General features: G+C 44.4%; 1 protein-coding gene across 6 annotated transcripts in view; it reads left to right on the top strand.

Annotated features, from left to right (window-relative positions):
- Aak1 (AP2 associated kinase 1) overlaps window positions 1-17,183 on the top strand; it is a 168,846-nt gene extending 151,663 nt beyond the window's left edge. For 3 of the 6 annotated variants that reach the window (XM_052719349.1, XM_052719350.1, XM_052719348.1), the window contains exon 17: window positions 9,956-17,183. In XM_052719349.1, the coding sequence (XP_052575309.1) occupies window positions 9,956-11,082 (1,127 nt within the window). In that variant the 3' untranslated portion in view covers window positions 11,083-17,183. Of the gene's footprint in view, window positions 1-337; window positions 5,145-9,955 lie in introns of those variants that run through there. The other 3 variants (XM_052719352.1, XM_052719353.1, XM_052719351.1) reach the window with 1 other exon arrangement.
- The last annotated feature ends 1,891 nt before the right edge of the window (window positions 17,184-19,074 follow it).

The raw sequence follows: 19,074 nt of genomic DNA, 5'->3' as shown, positions 1-19,074 counted from the left end.
CTCCCCAAAGCAGAAATTGATCTGTACTTTATAGGGAGATGGCTTGCTGTTGGTAGGCTAGTAGACAGCCAGAACTTCTTAGGCAAATGAGTTGGTTTGGAACCATTGGTATCTCTACAGTGTCCTGCCTCTACTACTGTGGTGTGCATGGAGTGAACTTCTGGTGGGAGGTGGTGGCTGGTCAATGGCTATGTTTAGAAATCAACATGTAAGACTTTTTAAATGTGAAATGTTGCTTCTCTGGATTTCTTTGTTTTTCTTTTTCTCCTTTGCTTGCTCTGCACATCTAACCCTAACCCTCTGTGTTTTGTACTGAATCCTATCTTTCCACTTCCAGGTGGGCACTCTAGAAACAGCAGTGGGAGCTCTGAGTCCAGTCTTCCCAACCTAGCCAGGTCTTTGCTGCTGGTGGATCAGCTCATAGACCTGTAGCCGTGAGCCAGTAGCAGACGCAGTTCTGTAACCTTCATGCCGTAATACACATTTTCATTACGGAGTTATGAGAAAAATGATTTTTTTTTAAATCTGCAAATAAGGGGCCCTCAAGCCCCTTTCTCCTACCCCTTGCCTTCTCCTATAGAAATGATAAGGAAAGAAAAATCTCTGACCCTCCAGATCCGTTCCTTGGCCGACTCTTCTCGTTAGTTTGCTGTGTTTTCTCATTCCCCTTCTTCAATAGCATTACCTTAACTCAAGCGCTAGCTGCCCTGAGCTTCACCTCTGCTGGAATCCACTCACAGAAGCTTGACTGTCATTGAGCTCATGACGGACACTTTGTCTCATTCTTGCTAGGAATTGCCCCATGACAGTCCTACATAGCCTGTCTCCCAGATGCTGATGAATGTGTGTCCATTCTTGCTTTTTATCCTGATGCAGTATCATGAGGCTATGGCAGCTATAGCTGGTCTTATCCCCAGGCAATAGTCTGGAGACAGGTGTGCAGTTTAAACAGGGCAAAACTAATAGGATATGTTTGTGAAGAGAAACTGGGCTCAGCTCTAGCCAGCTAACTTGGACCTTGTTTGGTAATAGACTGAGCTAGGGGATCTTACACCCATGCAACCTTCCCAGCTATCTAGTTTGTCTAGCTCTCTGGCTTCCATTGAATTGTGATTTCTCAAATCTGGAGGCGTGACTGCAAATGCTTGAGATCCTTGAATAAATACGTATGTGATATAAATACCAAGCATTGCTATCCTTCCATGTTACCTGGCCCAAGCTGGGATCCCAGAATTAGACCAAAACAAGACAGTGGTGGGAACATGATACCTTTTACTAGAAGACTTTTCATGGGGGGTGGATGGGGAAGGGAAGGAATTGTAGCAGAAACAGATGTATTTTTCTTGTGATTTTTTTATTTTGAATCAAATATTGTAAATTGTGTATAAATGAAGATGCTGAATAGTTCTGTTTCCACTTGGCATTTCCAGTCTGACATCAGGTGTCTGTACAGGGTTTTGATCTCTTCGCTTGTATAACCACATAGCAGTCCTACAGTGTAACCCATGGAACTGTTTTAAGTAGAGTGTATGTCTTGCTCTAAGCTTTCAGCAGGCCTTTGTCTCTGTAGAACAAGCATGTTGTTTGTTTTCAGATAATCAGAAATAAGTGTGCTGGGCCCAGTTTGCCTGTGGCTGCTTCCCTTCTCTCTGGTGTTGAAATAGACGGCTGAAGCGGATGGAGTATGTGCAGCTGCCTTTCCTTGGCTTCCCAGAGTGAAAGGAGCAAACAAAGAGTAGCTCCGCTAGCACTAACCTTAGACTGTTGTTCATAGATTTCCATAAAGACCCTGCCCTCGCCCTACCACATGCACTCCCGGTCACCCTCTGTGTACTTACTCACCAAGGTGTGTCTCATTGCCGTGTGTGGAGAGCACTTTTGTAAAATCACCCTTTGGAAGAGGAGTGGGCACAGAGTCCCTTCCTGCAGTGCCGTCCTCTGGGGTTGGAAGGGAAGCGCTTCAGTTCGTCAGATTTGTATAAGTAAGATCCCAAATCTGCTTGCTTGTTCTCTCCTACTACTTTGTTCCTTGCTCACACTTGCACTTTAAGTGGTGGGGAACCAGCAGCAGCAGCAGCAGCAGCAGCAGCAGCAGCAGCCTGCAAGCACTGCCCTCTGGAGGGCCACCGTTGTCTCCAGCAATGGGACAGCAGCAGGAGTGGACACTCAGTCTGCCTTCTGACTTAAAATCCTTCCTGGGGCAGCTGAACCCGAAGGAGCTGAGGAAAGGCCTCTGCTAGAAGAGATGGTTTCCACAGGTGAGCGAGGCACGGTGTGCAGCGAGGATGGAGCAGGAGATGTCACGAAGAGCTCTCCACAAGTGGGCTGCAGGAAAGCAGGACTTGGTTAACCCCTTGGTGGACAGGAAATGGTTATGTCCTCTTTCCTGGACATAGAAAGAATGTATAAACTAATGAAGGAAATGTTTATTTTTAAATAAGGCTAATGTTTTAGGTCCGTGTTTTCATATTTGTTTTTTTCCTCATGAAAACGTTAGCAATATAATGAAATGTCTACTTTCTCAGTTTAATTGCAGCTATGAAGAGTACAGTCTAGAAATTAGGTTAAGTGTCTCTAAACCACTTCTTCATGTGTCACCGGAATTATATTGAGATCTATTGTGTAGTCATTTGGCTCAGTAAGGCTTAATGGAGACACTAAGGAAAATGAGCAGACTGTCGCCAGGGAAGATGGTAAAGCCTGGGTGAGAGAACAACAAGAGACCTAGGCTGGTCCTTCAGGAGTAGAGCTTGGGCGGGCAGAGCTACTCCTCTGTGGAGACATACATCCTAGTGCCTGGGCCAGCACAGCCTTCCTTTGTATCATCCTAACTGAGGGAGTGGCTTGAGAAGAGCATGCTGTGTGGTAACTGGAGGTGCACAGAACAAGACTGAATTATATGAGGGGCTGCAGACACTGTCCACTAGTCCATTCATTTCATCTCACTGGTGTGGACCTGACTGAGGAAGGCAGGCTGTTGAGAAAAGGGGCCGGGGCAACTCAGGCTTCGGGGAACTCATCTAGACCCTGGCTTATGACCTTGAACAGGCATTTGATGCCTCAGAACTGATGTTGGATTTTTACGCAGGATGGTTTTGGATAGAGAATGTGTGAGACAGTAGAAGCGTAGCATTGTTATGCTATTGTATTTAGAAGGACTATGAAGGATCATATAATCTGGATGTCCTTCAGGTAACTTCTATGCTCTTGCCATTCCTACAGCTTTCTTCAGCATTTACTAACAAAGGATTAGAATGAGCAATATTAATCTTGTTGCTACTTGCTGGTTACCTGACTAAAAGCCCACATCATCGGAAGCTTGGAGATAGATTTTCCTTCTGTAATATTAAGCACACACAACCTTACCTTTTACAGTAAAACAGAATCCAGAGACTTCTATTATTTCAATCTGTGTAATCTGGGATTTGCCATTAAAATATGGGCAAATACAATGTACACATTTTTTATTTGATCTTTTCTCTGCTGAGTGGAAGTAATTACTGTACCAGAAAGTATCACAAATTGGTATTTCCCCCAGATAACCAAATTTAATTCCCAAAGTTTCTAAAAATATGGTCCTCAGAGGAGATGAGGTTTAAGTGGTCACTTCTAAGTAGTATTGTAATGGTTACAGTGATTTCTGAAGTAGAGAGATCAGAAGTGTTTCTTGTGTTTGATTGTTCCCTCTGGAAGCATCTGATTTTGCTTGGGAAGTGAATGCTAATCCTAGCAAAGCAGGCCAGTGTCAGCTGAGTCGCTCTTAAACTCTTGTCCTTAGACATAACATCTCCAGATAAGGTAGCAAGAATATGGTTGTGTTTTCTCAGTAGCCTCACTCACAGCATCCACAAGTCTTATGTTTTTTTCTCTGACACCTCTGCCTCTGAGTAACACTGAGTATTCCAAAACGCAGAACCATTCTGATAAGATGAAGACTTTGAAACTCCACAGGCACTTCCTAGAGAAGACTTCATAGCTGAGAGAGATTTCCCCAGCACTGAGACAGGGGAGGTTTGCAGTCCTCTGGTCTTTAGGAAATTTAAAGATGCAGGTTTTAAACCCCTCTGACAGAGGTTGTCACTCTGCTCGTAGGCATTTCACCTTGGACTTGGCTCCTGCTGATCAGATTGGAATTCTAGAACTTGGATTTCTAATAATTGGAAGAAAACAAACCCAAAAGGGAATCTGTTTTTCTTAAGATGTGATATTTTTGTGATTTGCAATTCTCATTTCCTGATGAGTGTTTGTTTTGATTCAAACCAACATAGTCTTCCCCCAGGCCAGGGTAGTTTTGTCTTCAGCAGTGCCCTGGGAATGAGGAGACCTTTGCGATGGGGATGGCGGTCTGTGCTCAGTGAACAAATGATGCTGGAGACACCTTGGGTCAAGCTAATGTCTCCTGTGACAAGGTTCCTCTGGCATCAAGCGTCTTTACCCTTCCTGGTCTGCAAGATGACTGCATTCTGTTGCCACTGACATGGAGTTTGGGGATGTGAATGACAGCATCACCCAGAACAGAGTTAAGCAAATCAGAGGCTGCCTGACAGAATGTTTAGAGTGGAGTGTTTAGTGAAACACTTCAGATACTGCAAGCTAATTTATATCCCTCTCTAGAGACCAATTTTACCAGTGCAAAAATTAGACCTTTCCATTCCACAATGATAATGTTTCCCAAGTTGGATGTGCTTGGCTTTTGTGAACTGAATGAATCCCAGATGGCCTCCATTTCAGTCTGTAACAAGATATCCTATGTACTTCCCCCCGGGTTTCCTTTCACTAAGTGGGAGGGAGGATGCCTGGAGGCTGCTTGGGTAATGTTAACTCATGCAGAGTTCCCAAAGGGTGACAGTTGCTAGAAGGGAAGGCCTTCCTTGGTTCTCACTTTGATGCAGTGTCCTGAATTCACGTCTGTGGGTATTCTCTTCTGCCTTGTTGTACATGCCTTTGTCACCTGGATGGATTCCTACCTTAGGTCTTTAACTTGTCTTCCCCAGGGAAGCAAAGCAAAATGATGTAATGAAGCTATCTTGTGCAGTAAAATGTGAAAAATGAACACTGCTTTGCAAGTATTGTATAAATAAGTCTGTAAACAAATTTCTTATGTAAACATACAGAGGAATAAAGCTTTTATCTGTTCAAACGAGTGCATGATGTTTAGATATATAAATAGCTTAAGGTAGCTGTTATGTTACTCCAGAAGGACCTGAGCACATTACTCAGTGGCTGCAAATACCAGTGGACAAGAAAAGTGTGGGCAACTGTGCAAGATGTCTTGAGGAAGGGTCAGTGAGTGCACACCTGTGCAAGATGTCTTGAGGAAGGGTCAGTGAGTGCACACCTGTGCAAGAGGTCCTGAGGAAGGGTCAGTGAGTGCACACCTGTGCAAGAGGTCCTGAGGAAGGGTCAGTGAGTGCACACCTGTGCAAGAGGTCCTGAGGAAGGGTCAGTGAGTGCACACCTGTGCAAGAGGTCCTGAGGAAGGTGTAGTGAGTGCACACCTGTGCAAGAGGTCCTGAGGAAGGGTCAGTGAGTGCACACCTGTGCAAGAGGTCATGAGGAAGGGTCAGTGAGTGCACACCTGTGCAAGAGGTCCTGAGGAAGGGTCAGTGAGTGCACACCTGTGCAAGAGGTCCTGAGGAAGGGTCAGTGAGTGCACACCTGTGCAAGAGGTCCTGAGGAAGGGTCAGTGAGTGCACACCTGTGCAAGAGGTCCTGAGGAAGGGTCAGTGAGTGCACACCTGTGCAAGAGGTCCTGAGGAAGGTGTAGTGAGTGCACACCTGTGCAAGAGGTCCTGAGGAAGGGTCAGTGAGTGCACACCTGTGCAAGAGGTCCTGAGGAAGGTGTAGTGAGTGCACACCTGTGCAAGAGGTCCTGCGGAAGGTATATTTAGTGGATATCTGTGAGTTGTGCCTAGGTTTAGTGAGTTATGACGACCCTTATGGTCAAGAATGAGAAACCTGAAAACACACATTAGCCAGGACCATACTTAAGTGATAAAACGGCACCAATTTGCAGCTGATCTCCTCTAATTTAGTCTTTAATACACCCAGGCCAATTGAGTTAAACACTAGGATGGCAAGAATATGTTTATGTCCAGTGAGAAATGGCTCTCCTTAATTACTTCTGGCATCCAGCTGTGGGCTTTCCTGCTACTGCCTAACATAAGGGAGAGCCAAATGCTAAAGTTCATGATAAACACCAAAGGGTGTGGGAACTACAGGCTACTGAGTTTGTGCTTCCTGGGTATGGTTCTGAGACACCAAATTTCACCTGATGCCACACACCTCATTGAGGTGCTTCAGTCTCTGGGTGTAGGAAATACCCAAGCCATTGCTTCAGACTGGCAAGATTTTGTCATTGATGTTCCCTGACACTATTATTTCAGCTATAGTGTAGAGACAAGTACAATTCTGACATACTACACTAAAGAGTATCCAGCCTGAAATTTAAATTTCAGATTTAGGGCCAGCCAAATGACTGTTTGGGCAAAAGTGCCTGTGCCAAGCCTGATAACCTGGGTTAGAGCCTGTGGGCTGGAAGGGGAGGACTGACTTGTGCAAACTGTCCTGGGACCTCTACTTGAACACTGTAGCACATGCTTGTGTACTCAAACACAGTAATAACCTTTTTTTAAATCTTAGATTTTGCTGCTTTAGAGAGAAGTCTGATGACCTCACTGTCAATCAGAGAGCATTTCTGGGGTCAGTCATCCCCAAAAATGCCACACTTTGATCTATGGGATAGTGCAGGGGATGGTGAAGATAACTCTCCAGGGTTTGTGAGTTCTACTGAAATCTGTGTAACTTACAGCCTCAAAATGGAGCCAGATGGAGTTATTTCTAGAAGTTTTGAAAACAAAAAGAGACATGACCCAGTTTGAGGGAATAAGAGAATGCCTTGTGATTAACAAAAAAGCCTTGTATACACTGAGGGTAGGTCCTAGGCTAGGAGAACAAGCTAGAGGGTTTTTTGTTTGTTTGTTTGTTTTTGTTTTGTGTTTTAGTTCTTTGGTTACAAGGTATCTGCTGTGTGGCTGTCATTGATAACCAAAGAACTCAACCATGGCATGAGGGTAAGTTGGGTGGATTCCTAGGAGGTAGGCTGCTTCAGAGGTAGTCTGCTATTGGCTCAAGGCCGTTTCCACTGCAAGGGCTGTTTACCCTAAAAATACTTGTAAGAGCACATTCACACACTAAAGTGAGCAACAGCAAGACCTTTAACTGCTAGTAAGGTTTTTATGAGTCTCCTCTGAACTCCTGTTTCCTGTGATACCACCATCAGGACTCCCTAGAGTCATGTAGTCATCTAGGGTTTCCATATTCTCTAGTATTTCTTTGGCTGTCAAAGTGCTAGGCCTGGTCACTCTGCCTTAGTTACACTGCACCTCCAAGAAAGTTTGGGAGATGGACTTTTCAGGAAAGCCCCGTTAGATGCACATGCACTCTTCCAGTCTTAAGAAGATTCACAATGAGGTGGAGGAAATAGCTGTGAGCCTTCTTTTGAACAATGAGAGACTGGTTTTCCCTTCAAACTGATGCTGTGGTGTTTTATGACTCCAAACTTTTTTTTTTTTTTTTTTTTTTTTTTTTTTTTTTTTTTTTTTTTTTTGGGAAAGAAGTTTTCACTGTATATCCTTGGCTGGCCTGGAACTCACTATGTAGATCAGGCTGGCCTCAAACTCACAGAGATTCATCTGCCTTGACTTTCTGAGTGTTGGGATTAAAGGCATGAACCATCACACCCAGCCAATTCTGAGCTTTCTAAAGCTGTTGGTGTTTTAAAACCTCACTATTCAGTTCAAAATTCGAAGATATCTTGAGTTGGCGGATTTTCTCCTGGGTTCTTGACTCAAAGCCTGCTACTTGACAGAAGTAGTTTGCATGGGGCAGGCATGTTCTTCTTGTCCCATTGTAGATGAGGGAGTTCTTGCCTTGCTACCCCATAGCTCTCAGAATGTAATGTAGCATTGAAGGCATCAGGCTCTGGGTCTCTAGGTAGATAGATGCCTTTTGCAGTCTGTACATGACTTGGTTTAAATGAATCCAGTTTCTGTTCCTTCAAATCACTTGAGTACAGTGAAAGCAGTGCCATTATCAAATCAGTCCGTACAATACCAGGAGCAGTCACTGCTTGACTTACTTACCTCCTATCTCTCTGTGCTAAAGGATGCTTTGCTCTGCTGCCTAGCCAGTGGAGAAGCAACAACATTCAGGTAGTTTGGGGAAGGAGAGGAAGTGCACCTCAACTTTGTCAAATGAGGCTGTAGACTGCCCGACATATAAGAGGCAATAGCCTGTGGACTCAGGAGCCTCTTACATTCCTTGGTGAGTTTTATTTTGAAAGTTAGTGGTTCCCCTCACCCTTCACTGTAGTTCTGTCACAGAAGTTGTCACCTGGGCATCTCTGAGATAAATCTAATCTCAGTTCTCTTTCCTGAGAAATTAGGGTTGTATCCATAGCCACTGTGAGGGAGCAGGTGGTCTTCATCCACTGCTGGATTCTGTGTCAACACTTAACTGCATGCAGGAGAGTTCCAGTGTGAGGAAACATGGATTCTCTTCAAACTCCCATTCTTCAAATAGCATTTAAAAAGCCACACTGTCCCAACCAGGATTCACCTTAAATTTTGAGTAGAATTCATATGTTCACACTATTAGAAAAGGAAATAAAAGCGAGGGGGGGAAAGCTTCCTGAAAATTATCATTGTCAACTGATTAAAGTGAAACACTGCTTTAAAATCAGTTACAGGTTTCAGAAAACAGTTTTGTATGGTGTCTTTTAATAAAACGCTCAGCCCCCCTGTGTGTTCTCTACAGTATAAATTCTCACTAAGTGACTGGTTTCTAATAAACCAGCTTCATAGCCCCCTCCTCTGTGCTGTGTGCTTAGTTCAAGCAGGGATGATAGTAGAGGGCAATGTATGGCAGAAATTCCTGTCTGGTAAGGTATTCATGGGAGAGGGCCCAGGTCGGGAGGGACTGGCCAATAGTTAGTATCCTGGTGGGTTGGGACATTCTGGTGGTATGTCTTTTTTGAGCCCATAATGAAATCTATTTTGTCCCTCACCCCCACCCCCACCCACCCTTTCTCTGGCTTCTTCTTGCTTAGTTACATATGCCTTTTTCCTACCCTCTTGCTAACATGTGCCCAATGACATACTTCTAACCTGCTAATATTTCTTGGAAGGTAAGCTCTATTGCATTCTGATAATTGTCTATTTGATTTTAAATGCCAGAGCACCCAGAGGCACCTCTACCTACATCACTACTTGTGCTGGTACATTGGAGTTTGCTAGTATTTCTGCTTAAAGAACTTAATGGCGGATTCATTAAACAGAGATCTTTGCTAACTTGGGACACTAAAAACAAAATTCTAGGGCCACTCCAGCCAACTTGATGTCATCTGATATGACTCAGAAAGTACCCTCCATATGTGCATCAGGCACCAAGTGCTCTGTGAGTACTGCTGCGGTGTGTCAGCAAGTAAGCATGCATTTCCTGACAGCCGAACTCTGCTTGTCAGAGGGTCTGTCTTTCCACACGTGGAGCACATGCCAGATCCCCGAGCAGTGGTTCTCCATAGCCCCAGACTGACTGTCTGGTGTGTGTAGAGAGGAGTGACTGAGCTTGTTTCCATTTGGCACTGAGCCAGGTAGAGCAGGTGTCTGTGCCTGGCCTCCAAGTAGGAGTGTTGCCTAGTTGCCCTGAGTGTCCGTGTGCCTAACATTTTCACCTTTCCTGCTCATTTGTGTCTATCATGATCCAAAGTGTGAAATGGTGGTTGTGTCTTCAGTCTGTGTGCATTTAGCTTGCTTGACTTCTTATTTTTTTTTGTTTTTCCATTTTCAACATCTATCATTTGGTTCCACAATGTATCTGCCTCGGTTGACCATTAAATGTTCCCAAAAACTCTAAACCAGCCTCCACATTAATTCTAAATTTTATGCTTTTCTAGGTCTCCAGAGAGAGCCCAGTCCTTGTCCTGTAATTACTGTAGAGCACTTTAAAGAACCCGTGGGTGCCAAAGGCCTCGCCCTCTATCCAGATTCCTGCAGAGTTCCTGGAACAAAGGCCCAGAACACCTTAGAGTCTGATTCCCTGGCCCGAGAGGGCCCTTCCAGCAATAGCTCCTTCCATAGCAGCGAGGAGGAGGGCACCGACCTGGAGGGGGACATGTTGGACTGCAGCGGGTCTCGGCCTCTCCTTCTGGAGTCTGAAGAGGAGGATGAGAGCTGCAGGCCACCCCAGGGGAAGCTGGGAGAAGCCACTCTGTTCTCCGAGTCTGGAGTGTCTGCTGAGCCAGAAAAGGGGGGACAAGGCGGGAAAAAGAGCCAGTTCTTACCAATCAACCAGCAGGCCTCAGATGGTCTCGGAGAGCCGGATGTCTTTGCCACAGCACCCTTCAGGAGCTCGCTGGTTCCAGCAGATGACATGGACATTTTCTCCAAAGCCCCTTTTGTCTCCAAGGGCAGTGTAGCTCCTTCCCAGACAGAGGAGATGGATGTGTTCTCCAGAGCTCCTTTTACCAAGAAGAGGAGTGTGGAGGAGTTACTGGCCGTGCAGGGCTCCTCACAGGATTTGCCGATGCAGGCTGGCCTCGGTCAGCCTGGTGAAGGGCCCCTGCTTCCAGGCCGCGATAGAGCCGTGTACACCCCTGCCCAGGCACAGCATCCTATGACTGCCTTTGCACAGCAGCCTGGTCTCCCCTCCCACACTGTCCAGGTGGCAGACCATTTTGACAGCAGCTCTCCCAGGGGATCTCCCATGGAATCTGGGAGTCATCCTAGTGACAGAAACAGAGGACTGCAGCCCCAGAAAGAAGCCTTTTCTGGGCCGGTGGCTGGCAAGCCATTCCGCCCCCAGGCTTTATCCAAATATTCCCGACACTATAGCCCAGAAGACGAGCCAAGTCCAGAAGCCCAGCCCATCGCTGCCTACAAGATTGTCTCACAAAGCAATAAGCAGCTGCTAGCTGGCTCTGTGTCTGTCACATCTCTGTCCTCCAGGACTACAGAGCTGCCCGCCGCTGATCCTTTTGCTTTAGCGCCCTTTCCTTCAAAGGCAGGCAAACAGAAACCCTAGGAGCAGAGAGCAGCCCGAGGCCTGCCTCCACCCACCCCACCAGCACCCATCACACCACTCCTGGCTGGCCTTTCAGGGACTATCCACTGTGACCCCGCAGTCACTGCCTCAGAGCAGAATCACTTCAAGGCAACTAGTGGAGCTGCTGTGAGACTCGGCAGAAGCTCTTTATGTTACACTTTCTGCTTTTGTTCATGCTCATTTCTGGGTGTCTTCCACCTGCCCCCAGAACTCTGATTCTTTTCTGCCCAGAACCCTTTTTAATCCAGGAATATTTTACCCCCAGTTCACAGGGGCTGTATTGCACCACAGCTTGGAATGCCTGCAGCTCCTGTTGGGAGTCACTTGAACCCAAGAGTCAGGATGAATCCCTCCAGGACTCTACAGTACTCTTGGAACAGAGAGATTTCCCGATAAAAAGAGCAATATCAGTCTCCTGCACATCTGAAGAAGTTAATCCTTCAGCCTCTCATCATTCATTCCTGTGGAGCCAGCAGCTCTCAAAGGATTCTGGGATCTGTCACTGAGTCTGTATGAGCCAAGCTGGCCCTTGTGCACAAGTGTCTGGGTGCATGGTATGGGTCAGAGTCTCTGTCATGTAAAAGAGCACACAGGTGGGAAAAGCTCACTTTGCCCTCCCATAGTCTCCTTTTTAGACTAGTATGGATACATGCGTGTGCATGCATACAAGAAACCTTTTTCCTCCGAGGGAAACCACCATGCCTACCTCCGTTATCAAATCATTTTCTTGTGTTTGCCTGTTGACCTGACTTGATTTTTTTTCTCATGGTAAAATTGAAGTTGTTGGACTGTATGGGGCAATCCTGTTGGAACTGAGGTTTCAGAGTGAGTTTTTAAAATTCCATTTACCTAGTTTTAAAAAAATCAAAATTTCAAAACTGGACATGGTAGTTCATGTCTATAATACAAGCTCTTGGAAAGCTGAAACAGGAGGTTTACCACAAGTTAGAGACTAGCCTGGGTTTAATACTGAAGTCCAGGCTACCATATCTCCTCCAACCCAAAAAAGTCACTGGTCCTTCTGTTTCCCCTAGCAATAGGGGAAGAGCATCTTTAGCATTCCAGTCGATGGGAATCCTTCCAGGGCTCCATTGTATGAAATCAAATTATGAAATTAATTAATCAGGAACCTAAAACAAGCCAGGTTTGCCTGTTTTTTCCCTCAAATTCTTACCCATACACCTCTGTTACCTCTTGAGTGGATACAAACCTGAAACCTAGAAGTAGGTTGGAAATGAAAAAGAGCTGGTCAGCTGTTCTTGCAGATCTGTAAATTATCTGTTCCGTTCAGATGGTAAAGTAGAACAGACAGGTGACTGGCTGGGTTTTCACAAGTGTGTTTTTATTTCTGGAAAGCACTGACTCATTTCTAGTGTTTTCATAGCCTTCATTTTTAGTGCCTTAAAAAAACAAAACAAAACAAAACAAACAAACAAAAAAAACCTCACGACTCCATGGGGAGGTTTCTGTTGAGGAAGTTGAGTTTAATGGAAAGAGTCTGCACCAAACTCAGGGTGCATGCTTACAGCTTCTAGCATACAGTTCCTCCACTTACTTGGGAAAGTTTGGAGAGTTGTGCATCAAGCTACATTAGTGACAGAAAAATTACTAGAAGCCAGGCATGCTAGCACACTCCTGTAAGCAGGGCACTTGGGAGGTACAGAAAGAAGGGGTTCAAGGCCAGCCTAGACTGTATGAGACACTGTCCCAAAAAATAATTACTGAAAAATTATCCATTAATGAGGCTTAAATGCCAGACTGCACTTGCAATCAATTAGTTGTAATGTTCTTTAAATTTGCAAGTCAGGGTTTGGGTGCACAACTGAGTGGAAGAATACATGCTTTGCATGCACCATGCCCCGGGTTCTGTCCTTGGCACACACAAAAATAAATAATAAAACCCAGGACTCTTGACAGTAATGTAAGAATGGTTACTTTTGGCCTGGTATGGTGATATGCACCTTGACTCCAGAACTTTTGAAGCAGAGACAGGTGGATCTCTATGAGTTTGAGGCCAGCCTTGTCTACATAGCAAGTTCCAAGCCAACCAGTGAGTGAAAGCCTATCTTGAGAGGGAGAAAGGGAGCTATTTTTCAGTACTTTTCTTTTTGGTATTCTCCACCTGTTTAAATAAAAGGCAGTATGTACACGTGCGCCTCCCCCCCCCCCCCCATCAGTGGTTGCCAAATGAGGGCTCCACTCCATCAGAAACCTGCCTTTCACTTCAGTAAAGGCTAACTATTCTCTCTAGGAATTTGCTTTCTCATAGTTATTAGTTTTGAATTTTTTGTATACTAGTGGATACAAACTGGTTTTTCTGTTAAATGAGTAGTTTGGTTAATGTACATGGAACTTTGCAACCAAACTTCCCATGCTTGTTGTCAGGTGAAGTCCTCCAAGGCATGTGCAAAAAGGATGGAAATGTTCGGACAGAGTCCTCACTTGATATCACAAGCTCTTGCCAGGTTGCAGCAAATACCTGTAGTCTCAGCTACTTAAAAGACTGAGGCAGAAGGACAGCTTGAGTCCAGGATCTCAAGGCCAGCTTTGGCAACATACAAGGACCCATTGCTTGAATAGAAATTTCAGAATGCAAGGTCAACGAGCTCCATAACAGTGCTACAAACTGTTCTAACTTTGATTACTGTATCACTCCATCTAATCCGTCACTTTAATTCACAAGGTTTTAATTCATTTAATTCAAATTAGAGTAAAATCATGGACTCTTTATTTTATATAGTTGAATCATTTGTGAAGTGGGGGGCTTTCGGGCCTTTTTTCATCTACTGAGTGGAAAGTCTGTCTACCATCTTTGAATCGGGAATGAATGTGACCACATGCAGATTGTTTTGGTTTTTTCTTATGTAGCAGTTTGTGAAGGAAATCTGACAAGAGATTAGCCAGCAGATGAGTTCTGAAGGAGATACTGTGGAAGAGTCTGGATACAGGATCAGTGTGTACTTTAGTGATCAGGTGTCCTGAGTGGAAATCTGGAAAAGTTTGTTTTACAGGGAATTAGGGGTGCTTAAAGTCTATGAACCAATACCAAGTTTCTAGTGACCATCCTCTAAAAGTTTAATAATAAGGAAAAGGAATCATTGTCAAAGTACTGCACTTTGTTTTCATTTCTGCTTGTGCTGGCCACTTTGTATATTTTTCATAGGAAACAGGAAATTTTGAACTTTTGACTCAGAAAGAGATGAGTCAGAATGTCCTTAGACAAAGCCTTAAACCGTATCATGTACTGATGAACTCCTGAATGATGTGTGAGGCTAGCTGGCCCTCGCTTCCTCCCGTTAGTTGACTAATGAGCACTGTTAACAGAGTTAACTTATGTGTGATGGAAATTGTCTCATCAGTTTTTTAAGCTTACAATACAGCTCTTTTGCGCCAAACCCATGTTAGCGCCAAAATAAAATGAAATAGTGAAATGAACATCTGGGGCAGGTACACCTATGATCCCAATACTTAGGAGGCTGAGGCAAAAGAATTGTGAATTCAAATCAAGACCAGCCTGAGAAGCTTAGCAAGATCTTAATATTAAAATTTAAAGAGGGTTGGTTATGTAGTTAGGTGATAAAATGCTTACATAGCATGTGCAACCACTGGATTTAATTAACTCCAATACTGGGAGACAGAGGGCACACAGATGGTTCCATCATGTGATGGTGAGCAATCTAGCCATGAAAATGAACAGAACTTGGTGCTGAAAGCAGATTTTAGTTCATACAGGCTGTTTTGTCTTGGCTCACTAATGGGGTTGAAGACCTATTTACTGGTGCATGCCCCAGCATGTGTGTGTGTGTGTGTGTGTGTGTGTGTGTGTGTGTGTGTGTGTACACATGTGCTAACTAATCCATGTCCTGTCTCAGTTTCATCTGGCAACTGAGATCTTTTAAATGTTCAAAAAAAAATGCTGTCTTTCTGGCCTGGTGTATATTTATTAAGTGTTGGACCATGTGCTTGTCAGTGTTTTCAGTTGCTCTTCACTGGTGCATAAAGTGTTAGAGTGATTTGATGATAAGAAATCTGTATTTTTATTCTGTAGATGAAAAGAATCAGAACGTGTATCAAATTGTATGATATGTATACATTACTTCAAATAGGAAACTTAAGTGGGAAGTTGGGGAGCAGGAGATGCAGTGCCCTTCCCAGCAGGACCGAGGCCACTTCCAGTGGAGTCCATTTGGGTCCCTCAAATGTTAAGAAATGTTGCTCCCTGCTGTGTCTTTCACATTCAGACTTTTGAGCACATCCCAGTCAACTCCAAAACAGCTGCTGGTCACAGCATTTTTATCAGAATCAAACTTCTTTTGATGAAAGGTAGTTTGCAGGAGGACAGGGGTAGAAGGCAAGAGCACCCTACCACTTTCCATGGCCACCCTGTTTTCCAGCTGTCCAGTGCTTGCCTAAAAGAGTAAACACTGGGAATTGTAAGTGAAATTATGTCATTTGAGTGATAGCCTTTGTCAATCAATATTTGTTTTGGTCTAACCACCAGAACACTTGAAAACTTAATAGAAATTTCACTAAAGAAAAGTTTCAAAATGCTTAAAAATAAAAAGTAGTGTCTAGTTGTTTCTGTTCTGTCCCAGAGTTCTTTGTGTGCCCCCCCCCCATTCCTAATCCCCCTTAATTTCCTCCCTCAACATTCTCTTGTTTTGACCAGACCAATAAATTGGTGGTGAACTGTCATTCTAGCTTATGGTTGTTTCCCTTACTACTGTAAAATTTCATTTTAGGATTCAGGCCAGCCTTGACAATCTAACAATGAAATGATTCACCCTCCCCTAGAATAAAGGACAGAGGAGAGTTGGCAGGCCCCAGCTTTCCTCTGTGGAGATGTAACCAGAGAGCACTCTCCACCCTGATCCTACATGGCTCTAGAATGAATATATATGTGAGAGGACTCTAGAATAGCAAAAATAGCTAAGTGCTGGCCATGGGGACACATGCCTGTAATGAGGCAAGAGGTTCACTATGAATTTGAGGCCTGCTTGGGCTACATAGCAAGACCTTGTCTCAAAACACACACACACAAAAGGCTAAATATTACCTACATGTGTTTTAGGCCAAAGTTTCTGTAACTTGTAATTCCATGTGTTTTTTCAGCTGTATTTCAGCAAGTGTTACACAGTTCTGAGTTGATAGTAAACATTACCTGTGCTGCCTTGTGATGGAACCATGTGTCTATACTCCAAAAAGGGTCAGATTCCTTTTGGAAAGGAATTTCAGAAAGGACTTTTCAACATCAGTCAAGAATAGATCAGGGTTGGCTGATAGCACATACTTAGACTGTGTGGGGACCGTGTCCAGTCTCCAGCACTTTCACTTTGAGGTAATGGGAGACAGTGAAATTGTTTCCTTCAGAAATGGTAGCCTGCTGTGTTCTGCGAGTCTCTACCAAAGATGCTTTGTATGAAGAGTTTCTCAGCGTCTGTGTGCAAACATGCATCCTCCTGCTTCCTTTGTGGTGGTAACCCCAGCCCTTCCAGTTAATCATCTGAAGAGGACTTGGGAGGGACCACAGGCAGCTGGCACCAGTAACTCAGTTCCCTTTGCCAAAACCTCCGAATTTAGCATTGGAGTTGTTTGCCTCTGTGGTGAGGGAATTGACTAGCCATTGCTTCAGCCTCCTTCCCAAGTAAGCGCCTTCTTGTGGTTGGCACTGGGAGGACAGTGGTGACCTGCATCACAGGGCCTGAAGATGTTATTTTGAATGGAACATTTGATGTCACCTTTAGGGAATAGAAACCAAATAGCAGAGGCCTAGGACCATTCCTATTGCGAGGAGGGAAGATGAGCACCCTCTGCTGGCAGTATTTGGAGTTGATTGAGGATCTGTAAGCAGCCTGGAAGGAGTGCTGAGGTCAGCAGGCCTCAGGAATCCTTAACATGCAAACAATCTTGGGGAAACCAGAAGGTCATTCTTAGCAGTTTTTGTAATACCTCTCATTGCAGGCTGTTAGATTATGTTGTTCACTCTGGGTGTGATCTGTCATATGTATCTGATAGTTGTTATGGATAATTGTTTGGGTTGTAAACTCCTATACTCTATTAAAATGAACCTAATTAAGTGACTAAGTGGTGTGCTTTTTCTTAAGTGGAATCTTCTATGGATGAAAGGGCCCCAGGCACCTTTCAGCAGCACAGAGCCTGGGATAGATTCTAATATTCCTGAACAGAAGCCAGTGTTGGCACAGAGAAACCTACAGGAAACGAACCTAGGACATTCCAAGCTCCCTGTCATGAGGGAGAACCTGCTTGCCTATTTCCAACTGTGAAGAAAACAGCCAGGGTGGTATTTAACTAAACTTCCTGAGCTTGACTTAACAGGATTCAAGAACTGGCGATATGCTGTGTTCAGAGATGGTGTTCACAATCCAGGGCCCCAGAGTTTTGGTATAATAAACATGAGTGAAGCCAAAGTTGGCCACATTTTCTGAGAATTTACTTATCATCTAAATATAAACCTCCACCTGCTTCCATGATTTCTTTTTTATTTTTTGGAACCTGAGTCTCATTATGTGGCCATGGCTGACCTGAATCTCACTATGTAGACCAGGCTAGCCCCATACTCACAGAACTCTGCCTGCTTCTGCCTTCTGAGTGCAGGAATTAAAGCCATGTGCCACCATACCTGGCTAGTTTTATGATTTAAAGTTTTAAGTGTTGCCAGGTGGTGGTGGTGCACACCTTTATCTCCAGCACTCAAGAGGCAGAGGCAGGTGGATCTCTGTGAGTTAAGTCCAACATAGTACACAGAGCAAGTTGCAGGCCAGCCAGGGCTACACAGAGAAACCATGTCTTGAAAAAACCAAACAAAAAACCTCAGCTGTTTTGTGTTTCAAAATTGCAGCAGCAGTCACCAAAGCTGCTTGCTTTCTTACCTGAGACTGCAGGTGCTCTGGGGGAAGACAGACTCCCACTGAGCTTTCTACCAAGCTATGGAACAGGACTCTCAGTGGGAGGAGTCAGGAAAATGCCACTAGCTGATGGCTAAAACCTATGACTCTAGACTCTTGTCTTTCCTTGAGTTCACCTTAGATTGGAGTAGTGAAATCTGGGCTGTAGTTAGAGTGTATCCTGTGGAAGGAGAGGAGATATCGCCTTGGTGTGCTCTCAGATAAGCTTAGTCCAGAGGCAGTCCACAGCCTTCCGCACACTGTACCAGTCTCCAGGGGACCACTCCTCAAGTCAGAGCTGCTGGAACCCGTACTTCTACCTTGACAAGACTTAAATACAAATTTTAACTTGGGATGTTTGAATTTATTAAGTATAGGGAGTACATGTAGGACATGGTTGTGCATGCCTTTAATCCCAGCACTGAGGAGGCAGACGCCAGCCTGGTCTCCAGAACAGCCAAGGCTACACAGAGAACCCTACCTCCAACAACAAAAACAAAAACAAAACAAAAAGTATAGAGGGTACGCTGGGCGGTGGTGGCGCACACCTTTAATCCCAGCACTCGGGAGGCAGAGCCAGGCGGATCTCTGTGAGTTCGAGGCCAGCCTGGGCTACCAAGTGAGTTCCAGGAAAAGGCGCAAAGCTACACAGAGAAACCCTGTCTCGAAAAACCAAAAAAAAAAAAAAAGTATAGAGGATATAGAAAGAACACAGTGGAAGAATGTAGAATTTAAAAAAAAAAATTTTTTTTTTTGAGAGGCTTTTACCCTGATTGGCCTCAAATTCATGGGTGATCTTCCTGCCTCAGTCTACTTTGTACTGGAATTAGGGATGCGTGGTATCACATCATTGTAAAATTTGCAGTGAACCAAAAGTTGACTAATAAGTCTCCATTGTATGTAGGAAAGAATATGTCTCAAAACAATGATAATATCCAAACATGCATTCTATAGGCAAGTGATTAAGATTTAAATTGACTTAATGAAGTTGCTTCATAGTTTACCCACATATTAGTGTTCTAATCCTTAAAACCTAAGGATGTGGGGGCTAGATGGGAGGTGAAGA

The sequence above is a fragment of the Peromyscus californicus genome, unplaced genomic scaffold, assembly GCF_007827085.1.
Source record: "Peromyscus californicus insignis strain IS unplaced genomic scaffold, ASM782708v3 Scaffold_6__1_contigs__length_162567912, whole genome shotgun sequence".
NCBI classification, from domain to species: domain Eukaryota; kingdom Metazoa; phylum Chordata; class Mammalia; order Rodentia; family Cricetidae; genus Peromyscus; species Peromyscus californicus.
Note: the sequence above shows the minus strand (reverse complement) of the source record. Positions and strands in the feature narration are given on the sequence as shown.